Source organism: Sceloporus occidentalis, unplaced genomic scaffold (genome assembly GCF_023333645.1).
Source record: "Sceloporus occidentalis isolate IW3139 unplaced genomic scaffold, rSceOcc1.0.p SCAF_1, whole genome shotgun sequence".
NCBI classification, from domain to species: domain Eukaryota; kingdom Metazoa; phylum Chordata; class Lepidosauria; order Squamata; family Phrynosomatidae; genus Sceloporus; species Sceloporus occidentalis.
The window spans coordinates 283,854,168-283,872,628 of record NW_028316981.1 but is presented as its reverse complement, the minus strand read 5'-3'; the positions used below and the strand labels follow the sequence as shown (position 1 = coordinate 283,872,628).

Here is an 18,461-nt window from a genome sequence, read left to right as displayed (position 1 = left end):
AGAAGGAGTTTGTAAGCGGCGGCAGCAGGACCGGGCTGGGGCTGGTCCTGCCGCCTCGCTGGGCCGGATCCGGTCCGTGGGCCGGGGGTTGCCAACCCCTGCTTTATATTATTGATTAAGTCCCCTCCGTGTAGATTAATAAAGTTATTCCTCTTCCACATTCTTATGCAATCACAAGGCCAGACATAGACCAGGCAAGAGAACCTGGAAATTACTGTTTTAACTAATCATAAATAATGGCAGGAAAAGCAGAGCACTTATGGTTTCTACCAGGGATTTAATGGTTGGAAGCTGATAAGCTGAACTGTATTATTTCTAAATGTTATGTGACACATTTGCTAAAAATAAAAATAAAATAGAAATCAGCAGTTGTATTTCATTACACAACATTGGTATTGCTCAGGCCAATGATGTTTCAGGAAATGAAATAAAGGCTATACAGAAGACATATTTTTCCCCTATCAAGTTAAAAACAGAAGTAGTGTTTTTTTAACTAAAAATATATGGAAATTTTAAATGAATGTATTGTGAACCAGTGAAATATTAACAGTTTTATATGTTCCCATATCTATTGGTCTGCTGATGGCTTTAGTAATGCTTGAGATTGTGCTGAGATGCAATGCAGCCAGCTCAGCTATTCTGTAAAAGAGTTGTGATGATGAGCCAGAAATATTTTGGACAGACTCATAATTAGGGAACTGCTAAGGTTGGTTAAACTAATGTGACAGAATAAGTGATTTCTTATTGTTACCTAGGGAAAGGAGATACTATTAATAAGCCAACAGTTAAACTCTACAAGATGAAGCATGAATAGCATATTATCCCTTTATAGGCCTTTGTTCAGACAACAAAGGCAAACACTCAGCATTAGTTTATAAAAGTAATTCATAACAGTTTACAGAAGAAAACTGCAGAATGTAGCAAGTTGTCATTTTTAAGTTGGCCCTGTAGTTTTTTTATTTTCTTTCATTTTTAAATCAATGTAGACCCCATTTGTAAGTGCCATTTTGTAATTCTGTTACAGAAGTGTGAATGGCATTATACCATAGTAAAAAGAGGTAAAAACTGGAAAGCATCCAGTGAAACCCAAAGAAAAAACTGGAGACCCATCTCAAGACATTGTAAATATGGCAACCCTGTGGAGGAGACAACTCCAAGGCCCCTTATCCCCCACTTTTTTTCTTAGGTCCTGTACTTTCAGACCCATCCCTCTCTGATTGAGTCTATCTGGCATGTGGACTTCCTCTCTTTCTATTACCCTATGCCTTTCTTAGCATTATTGTCTTTTATAATGAGTCTTGCCTTCTCATAATGAGGCCAAACAGCCTCAATTTTATCATGTTGACCTCCAGAGAGATTTCTGGCTCTATCTGCTCAAGAACCCATTTGTTTGCCTTTTTGGCTGTCCATAGTATCCTCAACACTCTTCTCCAGCACCACATCTCAAACAAGTTTATTTACTTCTTACCTGTTTTCTTTACTGCCCAGTTCTCACACCTGTATATGGTGATGTGGAATACTATGGTTTGGATGATTCTAACTTCAGTGTTCAACTGTGTGTATCTTCACTCATTAAGATCTTGCCTAGTTTACAGTGTGATGCGGCAGCTAAAAAGGCTGATGCAATTCTAAGCTGCATCAATAGAAGTATAGTATCTGAATCAAGGGAAGTAATAGTGCTACTCTATTCTGCTTTGGTCAGGCCTCACCTAGAATACTGTGTCCAGTTCTGGGCACCACACTATGTTGACAAGCTGGAGCATGTGCAGAGAAAGGTGACTAAAATGGAGAAAGGGTCTGGAAACCATGCTCTATGAGGAGAGACTTAGGGAGCTGGGTATGTTTAGCCTGGAGAAGAGACAGTTAAGAGGTGATATGATAGCCCTGTATAAATATTTGAAGGGGTGTAACATCAAGGACAGAGCAAGCTTGTTTTCTGCTGCTCCAAAGAATAGCACCACCTAAATGTTAGGAGGAACTTGTTGACAGTAAGAGCTGTTCAACAATGGAATGCACTCCTTCGGATGTGGAGGGTGTAGACTCCTTCTTTGGAGGTCTTTAAGCAGAGGCTGGATGGCCATCTGTCGGGGGTGCTTTAATTGTCATTTTCTGCATGGCTCTTGTGTCTCTTCCAACTCTACAATTCTATGATTCTTTCATTGTTGTCCTTCCCATTCTTAGTCTTCTTATTTTCTAACCAGTCTCCATTCTGATCAGTTTTGATCCAAGTGATGGAAACTCTTGAAATATTTCAATTTCCTCTTTGTCTAGGTTGAATTTATGTAGTTCCTCTGTGGTTATTTTTGTTTTTTATATTCAGCATTAAGCCTGACTTCGTATTTTCTTCTTTTAACTTCCTTAATAATTGTTACACAGGCAGTATCAATTCCAGTATTAACTAAAATATAAATGGGGGGGGGGGGGGACAGTAGTGAATTCACAAAAAGGGAGACACAAAAGACTGCAGCAACTATATGACCATAGTGTTAATTTCCCACGATTCTGCAACATAGACTCCAATCACATATGGAGAGAGAAATCCCAGAAATGCAAGTGGTGTTCAGGAAAGGCAGAAGCATTAGGGACCACATAGCAAACATACAGTGGTTAATGGAGCTCCCCAAGGAATTCCAAAAGAAAACCATCATGTGGTTCATAGACCACAGCAATGCCTTTGATTGCATAGACCATGCAAAGCTACGGAATGCTCTTAAACACATGGGAATGCCAATACATCTGATAGTCCTGATGAGAAATCTGTACTTAGGACAAGAGCCAACTGTTAGGACAGGATATGGAGAAACAGAATGGTTCCCAATTGGCAAAGGATCAGGGAAGGCTGCATATTATCATACTTGTATGCAGAAAATATATGAAGAGCAGTTTTAGACTCAGAAAAAGGAGGAGTAAAGATAGGAGGAAGGGACATCGGCAATCTAAGATATGTAGAGAACACCATACTACTAGTGGAAAACATAATGAACTTGGAAGGTCAAGGAAGAAAGTGTAAAGGCAGGCTTGTTGCTGAATATAAAGAAAACAAAAATAATGACCATGAAGGATCTACATAAATGCAAAGATTTCTCATACCTAGGGTCCAGCACTGATCAGAAAGGAGACTGCAGTTAAGAAAGGAGTAAAAGACTAGAATGAGAAGAGCAACTATGAAAGAACTAGACAAGATCCTAAAGAGTAAAGATATACAACGGAGCACTAAAGTTGGAATCATCCAAGCCATTGTATTGCACATCAACCTATTGTTTCCAGTCTATTGGCCACCATTTTGTTGTCCATATTTGTTGTCACTCCATCGTGGTCATAATGTTATATGAAACCAACAGCAGAGTCAAAAGTACAGCAGTAGGTATAGAAACAAAAGCCACAATGCTGACATCCCTGTGGTGTCATTTGTAACTCAAATGCCACAGACTGAGGCATAGAAGGCATCAATCAATGACTGATGACATTAGGTGATTTTCCCTACCTTGTATAAACACAGAAACACAGAAGGCAAAAACATGTTCCCAGAAATAGACCTCTAAGTTTTTGTTTACACTAGATATTTCCCCATAGATTTTACAGAACAATAACTTGCCTCAGTTACAGAAGTTTGTTATTTTATGGTTAAAAGGAATTTTTATGTGTTTATGGGTGTGGGTAGAGAAGTAGGCCTTTTTAAAAACTCTTCACCCATAATCAGCTTCATAGTGCATAATGTTTGAAATCATGCTATTTCTATATAGGGTAGCTATACCAATTACCAAGGAAGAGTAAATTTATCCTCAAACAAAAGGGGAAAAAAGAAGATGGAGATTTGCATTTGTATAGGTCCAAATAATTACTGTCACTTAAGTAAAAATATAATATATCTGATGTTAACAGGGAGCACTGACCAAATGACTTGTGTACCTGGTCATTCTGCTGTCCACATGCTAGCTGTTGATGTGAAACGTCAAGGCCCCTTTTCTTCCCTCTTGAGCCAGACTTTTGATAAGAAAATTAGTTGTTGCACCTAGAGTTATGAAATCCCCAGTTGACAAAACTACCAACATAAACATAAACATATTTTAGCAGTTTTCCATTTGAAGATTTCAGCACTGCTAATTAATGGGCAGTGAAGCTAAAGGTTAATTTCAGTTGAGGAAGTAGCAGAATTCCTTTTTGGAAGGATCCAGCTGGCAGATTATGTTTCTCACTGTAAGCACTGCAGAAAACAAAAGCTTTTTCATTCCAGCTGAGATTATAAAACAGATGAATGAGTCATGGCTGCACTGGGTTTGCCTGCTGTTTTCATTATTATATATTGTTCTTATCTATATTCTGCAGCTTGCGCTAAAGGATCCAGTACACTCTGTGTCGCTGCAGCAATTTGTATACGAGAAGCTAAAAGCACAACAGGAATTGCTAGGAGAACAAGGCTTTCAGGCACTCATGGAAACGGTGGATACGGAAATAGTCACACAGCTTCAAGACTTCTTACAAGGATTCTGAATGATCAAAGACAAGATTTTTTACATCACTTCAGTGTAATAAGGGCAAACTTTGCAGCCTTCCATCTGATTACAAAAAAAAAAAAAAAGACTTGAAAAAGCTGAGCTGCTTTTGGAAATTAAAGAAGGAGAGGCCATGGTCGTGATTATAAGATCTCTTTTAATTAAAATTGGTTGAGTACCCTTAATCTGCAAATGTGAAAACTTCCAAAAGGCTAAATGTTTGCCACCAGCCACCCAATTCTGCCTTCTAGGAGGCAGCTGTGGCGCTTCTGCTCGTACATCTCTCAGATCCTCAATCTCTCTTCAGCTTCATGTCTCATGCACAACACAAGTAGTGAACGAATGAGACGCAAGTTTCGAGAGAGATGCACATGCAGGAATGGTGGAGCCATTGCCTCCAAAGTGGGCAGCTGGTGACAAAAAGATGTAACGTTAAGAGAGACTGAGGATCTGTGAAATGGTGGAAATCCAGTTGTGGTGCGTGGTGTGAATCCATGCCTCCTGAAATTTCACAGTTCCTCATGTCTCTCTCCAGCTTCACAAATGCAATACAGGTAAGTACTATGCTACTTATGTGTTCCAAAATCCACAACGCATGTGTGGGATATCTGGAATAGAAATTTGCAAAAGAGAGATCTTGTAAAATGAGTGTCTGGTTTACTCTTGGTAATATCTTTGATCTCACAATCATGTGGTCTTATCACTTAAGGGTTTTTCTGCAAGGATCTCAGCTTGCTTCGACTGCCTTACTCTCTTATTTACTTTTAAAATTCTAATAAAATGTAACACTTAATGAGCATTACAGCAGAAGGATATCAAACAACTTAAATAGTGTAAATATAGCAATATAAAATAATAGAAAGTATTCTTAAAGTTTCCTCTATGGGGAGTTGAACACTAGTGTCTTTTGCATGAAAAGAGAACTAATGAAATTATCCCAGTGTTTTAAATTTACTGTGTTAATCCATATAAAGGGAAAAGATTTGCAATTTATTTTTCATGTTTTAATTCTACAAAATGGTTTTGAGTTATAATGTAGCAATAGATACTGTGAGAAAAGATTTTAAGTTTGAAATTGATCCTTACTCTCTTCCCAGGATGGTAGGAGGTGAATATGTTGTTCATCCTAAGCAAACAGGGTGATAAGGTATATATTTTCTGTTTTAGAAGAGTCACCTTTCTAGGTAACTAAAGACAGGGAGTCAAAGTTTACTAATTACCTGTTAATCTGAATTGCTCTAAAACAATGCTAATAAAACAATGCTAATTATGGATTCTAAACAGTCAGGTCTTCATCTAAGAAAATAAAGGGTGCACAACAAGGAAAGCGAGTTGAGAAATAGCAAGTTGAGAAATATTTTGTGTTCCATTGTTATTTAAGTAAGTATTCATGTTATTCCTCTCTTTGTCTTGTACCTCCTATTTTAAGGAGGACCATTTTTTTTCTTTTTAGGCAAGACTTCCTATGCCCACTTAAGTTTCTAATGTAAGAAATTAATTTTCAAGAAACAGTGGCCATATACTAACAAATTGTTAGTTACAATACTTATGCAGAAAGCTGGCAAGTATGTCTTACCCTTGAAATCAAAGTCTCTTTGTAAACTAGATTACAGATTGTACTAGAAAACAAAATCTGATGCTTCCAAATTGCAAAATAAATTTTACAGGGATGTCTCATTTCTCACTTCTTTTATGTGTTCTTTATCAGTAATCCAGAGACACACTTGTTGGTATGTATAATAATTTAATTTAAAGTAGCAACTTCGGCATTAGCATCCTGTGCTCCAGTTACCATGGGTTTTTCTCTAGAAATATCTCTTACACTCCAGATTGAGATGCAGAAATATTGTTTGGTATGTAATAACCTCAGGGATACGATATACTGTATTACTGTTAAATGTATTACAATTGATTTAATTGGTACATGTTTTAAAAGGCATACAAAGTTTAACACAGTGTGCTTGACAACTTGAGTTTAGCTACTAAAAGTCCTGTTAACTTTGGAACATACTTACAGTAAAGGTGAGAAATGTAATCCCTAGCTGTTGTAAGTGACCCTTCTCTCCTTAAGACATTTGGTGATCTGGGCTGGCATTTGAAACGTCCCCGTTATGATCCCTCGTCATCCCCTCTCCCAGACTTGCCAGTTTAAGCCTGCTTTTGGGGGGGGGGGGCTGCTGAATATAGCTACTATCACCACACTTTGTTCCTGCCCTACTTGTCTTTCTCCTGCTCCCTGACTGCTCTTAGTTTTGTTCTGCATGTGTTTTGGGCAAGATGGCTTGATATTGCCTTTTAAGATGCGATAGCAGACTACTGTTGCAGTTATATCCTTTACCCTGCTCACTTACTACTTATAGTGAAGACACATAGCAAACCTGGGATCCTCTTCCATCTCAAAATTGAGCCCAACAACGTTCTGCCTTTTTTGTTGTTTCCCAGATTGCCTGCCTTCCATCTTAACACCTAAATAACAAGAATAAGGGATAAGTGGAGTGCAGGAAAAATGTTTTGCTACCTAAAAGAGACAGAGACTCCTAATAGACAAGTTATCAATAATGACAAACAGAAGATTAAGACCGGCTGTTCAATAAAGCAAAAATAAATTTAAAAAAGACTAAGATGAACAACTTCCCACTCTTGGCATATCTCTTTCATGACGTGCTGCTAATACAGAACAAATAAATGTCGGAGGATATATTTATAACTTCAGTGATAAAAAGCACTCCCTAGATCTGACTTTATTGGATGTTACCATCCAGTTTCCAATATTCAGTTTCTGGGCAAGATACTACCCAAGATCCATTTCAGTCTGACTTCAGGCCTAGCTATGGGACAGAGATGACTCTGGTCACCTTGGTGGATAGCCTCTGCTGGTATGCATACAGGTTGGACCTTTTGGACCTCTCAATGGCTTTTGATTCTATTGGTTGTGGTATCCTGGCTGCTTGCTAGAATAGACATGGATGTCCACTTTTTATGATGGCTTCTGGAGGGGCTACTTGAGAATGTCGTGCTCCAGGATTCCTGTGCAATGTTTTGACCATTGGCCTGTGAAGTCCCTCATGGTTCTGCTGTTCTCCATGCTATTTAACATGCACATTAAACCATTGATAGAAGTTGTCTAGAATTTGGAGTCCAGTGCTATCAGTTTCTCCTTTCTACCTAAATTTGAGGAAGCTGCCTTTATTCTAGAGCCCGTGATCAATAATGGCTTGGATGATGGTGGACATGGTCAGTTGAAAAGCAGATGAGGTAGTTCAGATTTAGCCAGTACTGTATGGGATTACACTATATAATTTGCAGTTTGGGTGTATTCAGCCCTGGGCCTGGATGTTCAAAGTTTTGTGGTGGCCAAGGTGTGCATTTGCACAGTTAAGCTAGGGAACCGTGTCTGATGTTATAGATGCCAGATGCAATCATGGTAACACATTCTTAGCTGCATCCTTTTCACATTGCTGTAATATGCTGTACATGGAAATGCTTTTGAAAACTGCCTAGAACAGTGGTTCCCGACCTTCCTAATGCTGTGACCCTTTAATACAGTTCCTCATGTTGTGGTGACCCCCAACCATAATATTATTTTCATTGCTACCTCATAACTGTAATTTTGCTACTGTTATGAATCATAATGTAAATATCGGATTAATTAATAAATACTTATTTGTATCAATAACCAATTATTAATAATTGATAACTATTGTTAATGACTAATTATTAATAATTATTAATTATTAATATGAATACTATTAATTCCATTCTCCACTGCTGCCACCCTGCTCTTTCTTGGGAGAAGGCCAAGCAGTGAAGGAGCCTTGAGCACAGAGACCAGATGTCATAACCAGAATGGAGGGAAAGAAACCACCAAATGTAGGCCATTCAAGAAAAATGTAGGTGACATTACAAAATAAAAGCTAAAAACAATAATATAAATTCACAAAATATATAAATATAAATGCACAAGAAACCTCCTGATGCCCCCCATGCCACTGCGCTCCCACCCTCTCACCCCCCTGACAGCTGCCTCCTTAGAGGTGAGAGTCAGCTGGAAAAGCACATCTCACTTCAGAAGATAAATATATTGAGCAGTTTGCACTCTATTTCTTTCCAATTTATAACAAGAGCTACAAAACTGAATAATGGTAACAGCATATTGGCCATTTAGGTCGAAAACACTGCAGAAATAATCCAGTTTGAGGCCAGTTTAACTGCCCTGGTTCAATGCTAAGGTATCCTGGGAAGTGTAATTTGTGAGACATTTAGCCATCCCTGTCAAAGAGTTCTGGGGCCATAAGAAACTACAGCTCCCATGTTCCCTAGCACTGAGCCAGGGCAGTTAAAGTGGTCTCAAAATGGATTATTCCTGCAGTGTATTTTGGACCTTACTTTTTAAAAAATAGTCAAGATTTAAATGTTGCTTTAAAAATTATTTCCATCTCCCAGCAATGAAATGGTTGGAGGGAAATGAAAAAGTGTTGGGGGGAAGGACTGACAATATATTGGGTGATGCATTCTGGGGTATGTACAATTTGTGGCTATGTAAGTGACCCTGGGCAGGTCACACTCTCTCAGCCTCAGAGGATGGTAATGCCACCCCCTCTTTGAAGAAACTTGCCAAGATGACCCCATAAGGTTGTCTTAGGTTTGCCACAAGTTGTAAAGGACTTGAAGACACACAAGAGCAGCAAAAAAAGTTAGTACATTGGAATAGGAACCAGTGCACTGTAGTGGTTTGAAAGTTGGACTAGGACTCTGGAGATCTGGGTTTGATTCCCCGTTCCGCTATGAAACCCAATGGGTGACCTTGGGCAAGTCACACTCTCTCAGCCGTGGGGAAGGCAATGGCAACCTCTCTCAGAGCAAATTTTGCCCAGTGTGATTTGTGAATTGAAGACAAGGGTTTGAATTGCCGCTTGGCCATGGAAACCCATTGAATGGTCTTAGGCAAGTCACATTCTCTCAGCCTCAGAGGGAGACACTGGCAAAACCACTTCTAAATAAATTGTGGCAACAGGCTTCCCTTAGGGTCGTCATAAGCCAGAAACAACTGGAAGGCACAGAACAGTGATGGTGAACCTTTTAGAGGCCGAGTGCCCAAACTGCAACCCAAATCCCACTTATTTATTGCAAAGTGCCATGTCCCTCTGGCTTTCTAGTAACAAACTCTGGCAAACTCTGTGCTGGGACGACGGTACATGTGCCCACAGAGAGGGCTGTGAGTGCCATCTCTGGCACGCGTGCCATAGGTTTGCCATCACTGGCACAGAACAACAACAAAAGCACCTCACCACCCTACACTTCAGGATGCAGCCATCTATATGGGTAGAGAGCCTGGGGGCAGCGGTGGCAGCAGAGGGAGGTGACAGAGCTGGCAGTGCCCAAAACGCAGCCTGGCAAAGAGCAAAGGCTGGTGCTGACAATGAGGACACCTGAGCCTCCTTCTTTAGCCCCTTCCAGGTCAAGCTGCTGGTGTGGGGCTTTTGCCGAGGCAGCAATACTGGCTGTCAGCCTTGTTGCCAGTCTTGGTTGCTGGGGAAGCTGTTGCTTTGATGCTGGGGGAGGGCTCTTTGGTAGCCCCGCGGTGCTGGACCATTTGGCTGTCTCCTGGGGCGGAGACCTGGGTTTGCTTCCCTGCTCTGCCATGAAACCCACTGGGTGACTTTGGGCAATCACACACTCTCAGCCTCAGGGGAGGGCAATGGCAAACTTCTTCCAAAGAAATCTTGCCAAGAAACCCCCATGGATAGGGTCACCTTAGGGTTGCTAAAAGTCCAGAAGAACTTGAAGGCATGCAACAACAAAAAACATGGGAATGTGTGTGTGTGGCTCCCACTGCATGCCTCAATCCAGGCATGAGGAGGCAGCTGCAGCAGCACCAGACCTCCCGGGAGGAGGACATTGTCACCAGCTCCAGAGCCCCCAGAGCAGGACAAGGAAGAAAGGACTGAGGGGGAGCCCTCCCTCAGACAGTGCCCCTGAGCCAGGCACTCTCTGGCCCCAACTTCTCTGAGATGGAGGGGTAGCAGGCAGTGGCCATGCTCTGTCTTTACCTTCTTGACCCCTGGTCCCCCCTCCTCCCAGCCGAGGCAAGGCACAGACAGGCTGTCCTCTGTCTCCCCAAAGAGCCCCAGCAGCCCAACTCAGCCCTTTGCCCTTCTTTCTCCCCTCCACGTCTTCTGCTTGCCTGTCTCACCGGCTTCTCCTACCTGCTTCCCTCCCTTTGCTTCACTTTCGGGTGTAGCTGCAGAGGAAGGGTCTCGGTGGAAATGGAGGACATTTTGCCATTCCTCTGAGACCCCTCAGAGAGAAGGTTAAAATGTAGGACTTGTCCTAGGGAAAGGAGGATGTTTGGTTACCCTGGCCTTGGGAGGTGAACAATTGCCTTTCCTCCTCCTCCTCCTGGCCCTTTCCTGCCGGCTGCCAGGAATCCTTGGGGGGGGGGGGGCTAAGACACTTAGGCGACCCCTCTGAAAGGGTCGTTTGACCCCCAAAGGGGTTGCGACCCACAGGTTGGGAACCCCTGGCCTAGAAACTTTTGCTGGCCAAAGGAGCTGCAGACAGATTATTGGCTAGAGCAAGTTACTAGAAGCACATTACTCTCCTCTTACAACAGCTTCTTTGGCTACCAGCCTATTTTGGGGCACAGCTACTGTTTATGGGTCATAAAGCCCTATATTGGGGCATTTGCAGGAATCAGAGCGGGGTGCTACCCCCAAACTCCCAGGAAAGCAGTGCATCCGTCCAACTGCTGACACTTGCTTATCCCTGATTTGAAAGCTCTGCCTCTCACTGAAGGTATGGACATTTACAATATGAACCTCCTTACAGAGTTTAGCAAGTTTGTTGTGGTTTGAGCATTGGACTATGACTCTAGAGAGGAGGGTTTGAATTCTGGCTCAGCCATGTAAATCCGCTGGTCATCCCCCTCTGAAGAAACTTGCCAAAGAAAACTGCATGATAGGCTGGCCTTAGGGTCGCCATAAGTCGTAAAAGATTTGAAGGCCCACAACAAGCATTCCGAGTTTGGTAGTTCTTGAATTCATATACATATAATGGGTTCCTCAAACAAACATTTTCATTCATAGTAATCTATAATAAATCCATCTGAGTTAATCAGCCACTCTGCTGGTTCATAAGCCACAAGGCAATCATTTATCCTTTTTTTTTTTTTTGTATTTCATTGCAGCAGGAAGCTTGCCTTTAATTAACCGATGCTTCCTCAGAAGAGTTCAAAATTATAATAATACTTCCAAATTCTTCAGTGTTTCTTCTTCGTGGTCTCTGCGAATCACACAATGGGTTATTTCTGCGCATGCGCAGCAAACTCGGAAACTTCTAGAATCTCTGGGCAGAAAGTCATGTAACTTTCTGCAGGCTTTGCTACTTTTTTGGCGGTAGCCCCGCCCATCCCGTATAAAAGGCCCCTGGTGGCCCGCTCCTCTTCAGTTCCTTCATTCCGCCGCGTTTGCAGCTCGAGGAACTTCGCTCCAGCAGCTTGTAGGATCTCTATACTGACTGACCATTACTGGCTATCGACTTGGACTGGACTTCACTATTCTTCGGTCACGATTTCTACACCGTCGACTCTATTTCCTCAACGCGGGTAACGCAGGTCCTTGCCCCAATGGCTTCCTTTAAGCAGTGCACCAAATGTGGGGTCAAGATTCCAATGTCCGATGGGCATGACAAATGCGTCCTCTGCCTTGGCGAGGGCCACATCACGGGGTCCTGCAGACATTGCAAGGCGATGACCGCCCAAGCCTTAAAGAACAGGGATCAGAAGCTTAAGGCCTCCCTGTATGACAAGGTTTTTCATCCCGCCCCGGCCGAAGCCCAAGCGTCCACGTCGGACACTTCCAAGGCCAAGGCCGACAAGGCTCCCAAGAGGGCTCACGGAGACAAGCCAAAGCCCTCTAAGGCCAAGGAAGGGCGAGAATCGAGGAGGGCCAGGTCGGCCTCCCCTCCACCGAAGACCAGACGCAAGGGGCCCCCAAGCACCATTTCAGTGCCCCCGGCAGAACCGCGGCCTGTACCAACTCCTATACCGGAGTCCGTTTCTGTTTCGGCGCCTCCACCCTTGGAACCGAGGGTGCTCATCTCCTCCAACTTGGCTGTCCATCAAAAGGATTTGGACATAGTCCAACTAGGCGACTCCTCCGAGTCTGAGGGTGAGATCCCAGACTCGGATGTCCCACCGTCTCCACAGAGACAGAGGCAACCCCCTCGCTCACGGTCCCGTTCCCCACGGAGACAGACTCAACTCCCTCGATCACCGGACCGTCCTGTGCGAGACAGAGTTTCACCACTCCGGAGAGACCGAGGCGTTCTGGGAACTGAGGCAGACGAGGCCCTGGATAGGGACCGCCGTGATCGTTCCCCACTGGATGGAGAACCACCGGACAGTGATCTTTTTGACACCTACCCGGACTTGATGTACGACCGCCACACTGGACAATATTTGTTGCCGGTGGACGTCGACCACCTGCGTCGTAATGTCCCTAGCCAAAGGGGAGTGAGGCCTCGCTCTCCACTACTTAGAGCCTCTCACTCTGGAACTTCGGACCGGGACAGGCGTCCGTCTCCCAGTAGAGAAGGTCGTGGAAGACGCCGCTCTCTTAGTAGAGAAATCTCTCCTGTAGACCGTACGGAGAGCAGATCTCGCTCCGCATCACGCTCCCGTTCAGCTTCCCCGTCGCTTCAGATCCTGGAGGACCAACCTCTGACCTTCGGTGAGCCAGATGCCCCATCACCATCTGACGACGTCCGTTCCTTCTCGGATAGAGTCATCAGGATGGCTGACGCCTTGAAGTTGGAGGTCGCCCACCCCGAGGAGGACGCCCTCGACCCAGTAGAGCGCAGGATCCACGGCTGTGCCCCTGCACCACCTTCCCTGGCCTTCTTGCCTTCCTTAGAGAAGATTGCCAGACGATCCTGGGATGCACCGGCTACCATTGCCTCCACCTCCAGAAAGATCGAAAACCTCTACAGGGTCACTCCATCTGGACCCTCGTGGCTGTTCAATCATCCCAAGCCTAACTCAGCCATCGTCGAAGGTTCGCAGACTTCCTTCGCCGCCCGGCCTTCTTCTTCCCCAGTGGATAAGGAGAGTAGGAAGATCGACGGCCTGGCAAAGAAGTTCTATGCCTCTGCTGCGCTGGACATTAAAATTGCCAATTATGCAGCATGCATGGGAGCTTACGTCCAGCTGTTGATGGAAAGAATGGATCCTGTCATTAATGAGCTCCCAGATGACAAAAAGAGAGTTATGACTGCCATCCGCAATGAGGTCCATCTTGTTGGTGGTCAACAGATCATATCAGCACGTCACTCTACGGATTGTGCCTCAAAGATACTCTCTGGATCGGTGGCCCTCCGACGGTATGCTTGGCTGCGCTCGTCAGACCTGACCCCACAGGCCAAATCTGCCATAGAGGATATGCCATTTGACAATTCCGGCCTATTCAATAAAGAGACCGACGAGAAGCTGAACTTCCGCTACAGGATGAAGACAGCTGCCAAGAAACATGGCATGTCGGCCTCCGCGTCTAGACCATCCAGACAGCGCTACTCGGGTCAGAAGAGTTGGTTCCACCATGGGCAACAGCGGTTCCACCAGCCCGAGCGCCAGTTCCAGCCTCAGGACCAGAGCCACCAAGCAGGACGCCCCAGGTCTCCATCACACCAGGATCGGCGTCAACCATCCCAAGGCCGTTATCAGCAAGGCTACAAAAAGAAAGACACGCGAGGCAAGAAGAGGTTCTGATACCCTTCTGCGCACTTCGTTCCCTCTCTCTCTAACACCTTAGGGCCCTTCATTAACACCTGGGCCACTATTACCTCTGACTCTTGGGTTCTCAAAATAGTCCGAGAAGGTTATGCCCTAGAGTTTTCCGAGCTCCCCGTCACCGGAGCCGTTATTACCACCGTCCCCTCGGACACCCTCCTCGACGAAGTGCGCTCCCTCTTGGACAAGGATGCCATTGAGCCTGTCCATCCTTCCAACAGACACCGCTGCTTTTTTTTTTTCCAAATATTTTATAGTACCTAAAAGGCCGGATGGGCTTAGACCCATCTTGGACTTACGAGCATTAAACTCCTTTTTGGTTTATAGACGCTTTAGAATGATAACGCTTGCCTCTATTCTGCCACTCTTGCAGAAGGACGCCTGGTTTGCCACGTTGGACCTAAAGGACGCCTACTTCCATGTCGGCATAAGGGACGACCACCGCAGGTTTCTTGCCTTCGCAGTGGGATCGGACGCCTACCAGTACAAGGTCCTTCCCTTTGGCCTTTCCTCAGCACCAAGAGTTTTTACGAAATGCATGGCTCCTGTTGTCGCCTTCCTTCGCCAGAACGGAATTGTAGTCTTTCCTTACCTAGACGACTGGCTGTTCAGCGCCCCGTCACAGGAGGACTTGGCGCACCATATGGTCTTCGCCCAGAACCTATTGTTGTCACTGGGTCTACGGATCAACCAGGACAAGTCAAACCTGAACCCGACCAGGCAGATAGAGTTCATAGGAACAGCTCTGGACTCGGAGACGGCCATGGCCTTCCTTCCACGATCCAGGTTTCTAGCTCTTTCGTCGGCGGTACGGGCTTGCCTCAGCCGCAGACATCTTCCAGCCCGTGTGATACAGGTGGCAATGGGCCACTTGGCGTCGACCACCTTCGTTACGCGATGGGCAAGGCTAAGACTCAGACCGGTACAGTCCTGGTTCCTTTCCGTCTTCGATCCCGTAAAGGACCGTCCCGACAAGACGCTCACCATTCCAAGGAAGGTTCAGAACTCACTGCGTTGGTGGCTCCATCCAGACAACGTCTGTTCAGGCATGCCGTTTGCCCTTCCACAACCAGAACTTACGCTGACGACGGACGCGTCTCTACAGGGTTGGGGCGCCCATACATTGGGATTGACTGTCAAGGACAAATGGGCCCCCACGGAATCAAGTCTCCACATCAATGCATTGGAGATGCTGGCGGTGGAAAAAGCTCTCAGGGCATTCCAAGGCCTTCTCTCCGACAAGGTGGTGCTTCTCCTAACAGACAACACAACCACCATGTACTACCTCAACAAACAGGGGGGCACCAAATCAGAGACTCTCCTAAAGATCACTCTCCGTATTTGGGACTGGTGCATCCAACACAAGATTTTGCTCCAGTGCATCCACCTTCCAGGCGACGACAACGACCTTGCGGATCAGCTAAGCAGGTCCCAGACGACATGCCACGAGTGGAGGCTACACCCAGAAGTGGTCTCCCTTCTTTTTCACCGATGGGGCACGCCAGAGGTGGACTTATTTGCGTCCCCCGACAATGCTCATCTTCCCAGATACTGCTCACGGGCCCGTGTAGCCGATGCTCTGGGAAACGCGTTCCAGTTTCAATGGACAGATTGCTTCCTTTACGTTTTTCCCCCCTTTCCACTGATCACCAGGGTGCTGGCAAAGATAGGGACAGACTCATCAGATGTGATAATCATCACCCCGTGGTGGCCGAGACAGCCGTGGTTCGGCCCCCTTCTACAGAGAGCACAAGACCACCTTCGCCTCAGGTACCGGCCCGATCTGCTCTCGCTTCACAACGGCCAAGTCCACCATCCCGAGATGCAGTCCCTCCCATTGGTGGCATGGAGGATTCGATCCTGAGCTCTCTTCCATCCGGAGTACAGGACATAATCAGAGCAGCTCAAAGACCGTCTACTCGGAGAGCCTATGCTTATAAGTGGGACAAGTTCCTTTCCTTTTTACAAGCCAAGGAGGTCCCACCATCCCGTGTCTCCATCCCTATAGTCCTGGATTTTTTATTAACACTAACTGAATCAGGCCTCTCTTTGAGTTCCATAAAGTGTTACCTGTCTGCCATCTCGTCCCACTATTTGATGCAGGACAAGCCTTCATTGTTTCGAGACCCACTTATAAAGAGGTTCCTTAAGGGATTTAACAACTTACATCCACCGGCTCTTGATCCCCCTCCTCAGTGGAGTTTAGACACTGTTCTCAATTATTTAGTCTCTAAACCCTTTGAACCCTTGGCTACCACTGACTTAAGGCTCCTAACGTGGAAGACAGCCTTCCTGGTAGCTATCACATCAGCTCGTAGGGCTGGTGAATTATGTGCCCTCAGGGTGGACCAACCCTTTCTCCGTTTTCACAAGGACAAAGTGGTCCTCCGTACGGACATTTCCTTTTTGCCAAAGGTGGTGTCTGCCTTTCATATTAACCAGGACATTGTTTTACCGACTCTGGCTCCTAATCCGACCACGGACTCTGAGCGCCAACTCCATGCCCTAGATGTTAGAAGGGCACTGGCGTTCTACTTGGACAGGACAGCTGCCTCTAGGCGCTCAGAGAGACTTTTTGTGTGTTACTCTGCAGCCAAAAGAGGGCTACCGGTTTCACCACAGAGATTTTCCAAGTGGGTGGCCAACACCATCCGTCTCTGTTACGAACTGGCCGGTAAGCCCCTACCTGGTCGGGTTAGAGCCCATTCAACTAGGGCGGTAGCAGCATCCTCAGCCTTCCTGACGGGGATCTCACTCGAGGATGTGTGCAGGGCTGCTGTTTGGTCCCAGCCGTTGACATTCATAAAGCATTACAGGCTGGATGCTAGGGCCAGACAGGATGCAGCCTTTGGGAGGGCAGTGTTACTCTCTGCCATGCATTGACTTGTTCTGCTGTTAATAAATAACACAGTTGTTTGGTTTACATACTTTATTGCCTGTCTATTTTGTTAATTGTTGACACTCCCTCCTCCACTGACTTCAGCTCGCTAGTCTAACCCATTGTGTGATTCGCAGAGACCACGAAGAAGAAGGACAGGTTGCTCACCTGTAACTGTGTTTCTTCGAGTGGTCATCTGCGAATTCACACAATCCCGCCCATCCATCCCCTCAGTGTCTCCTCAATTATTTACGCTTGTTGTCACGCTGATTAGCGGCTCATTCGGAACTGAAGAGGAGCGGGCCACCAGGGGCCTTTTATACGGGATGGGCGGGGCTACCGCCAAAAAAGTAGCAAAGCCTGCAGAAAGTTACATGACTTTCTGCCCAGAGATTCTAGAAGTTTCCGAGTTTGCTGCGCATGCGCAGAAATAACCCATTGTGTGAATTCGCAGATGACCACTCGAAGAAACACAGTTACAGGTGAGCAACCTGTCCTTCTTGCACATAACCACTATGTATTATTAATATGCAGCATTTCTTCAAAACAGACAATTAATTTCTTTAGTGTTTGCTATGTTTGGCATCCACAAATGATACTATAGTTTCTTTGGATCAACATGGGAAGTCCTTAGTGTGCTTGTTTGATCAGTTGTCAACTAAGAATCTGCTACTGGCATAAAAGTTGTCATATTTCATGTTTGAAGTTATCACTGTGCAAAACTGACTGCATACCTCTCATTACAAATTTTAGTTTGAGTGCTCCATTTCAATAAAGAAGTGGTTTTTCAAAGCCCCGTGCACAAAAATAGGCAGAACTTTGTTCTATCTGTTCTGCAACCCTGCAATTTAATATCAGCAGATAGTCTCCTGATGCCTCGTGTTTTGCTTTCAAGGTAGAGAGGGCTTCAGCCTGGGTAGATTAGTATGGATATCTGCCTCAGGAAACAGGTAGGACCCAAGGCAATTGCTGGTCCAGTCTTAAGAAGAGTATCCCTGTGGCATGAAGCTGTCTTCATCTCAGTGTTGTGCAGATGAAGTGGGATACGGCAACTGATACCATGATTCTGCCCCTGAGGGTAGGCTTCAGCAGTAAAGAACCTAAGTTCACAGTTCCATCACCTCCTGAACTGCTCACAACTTCTCAGTTCTTGTAAGCTCTCACCAGTGATCACAGGGATCCCCAGAGCCATCCAATATCGTTCAGTATAAGCCCTTTTTTATGAGTTGCTGTGCCAAGATCAGGATTACAACCTGAAGCCTTTTTTTTTCCCATCCTTGGCTATTTGCTTTGCATCATGAATTTG

General features: G+C 45.2%; 1 protein-coding gene across 2 annotated transcripts in view; it reads left to right on the top strand.

The window, feature by feature from the left end:
• The window catches only part of LOC149324002 (importin-11), a 173,984-nt gene that overhangs the window by 100,769 nt on the left and 54,754 nt on the right, over positions 1–18,461 (top strand). The window contains exon 30 of one of the 2 annotated variants that reach the window (XM_089495245.1): positions 4,327–6,170. The exons of the other annotated variant lie outside the window; for it this stretch is intronic. Within the exon in view, the coding sequence (XP_089351371.1) occupies positions 4,327–4,491 (165 nt within the window). The 3' untranslated portion in view covers positions 4,492–6,170. Of the gene's footprint in view, positions 1–4,326; positions 6,171–18,461 lie in introns of those variants that run through there. 2 annotated transcript variants of the gene reach the window in all.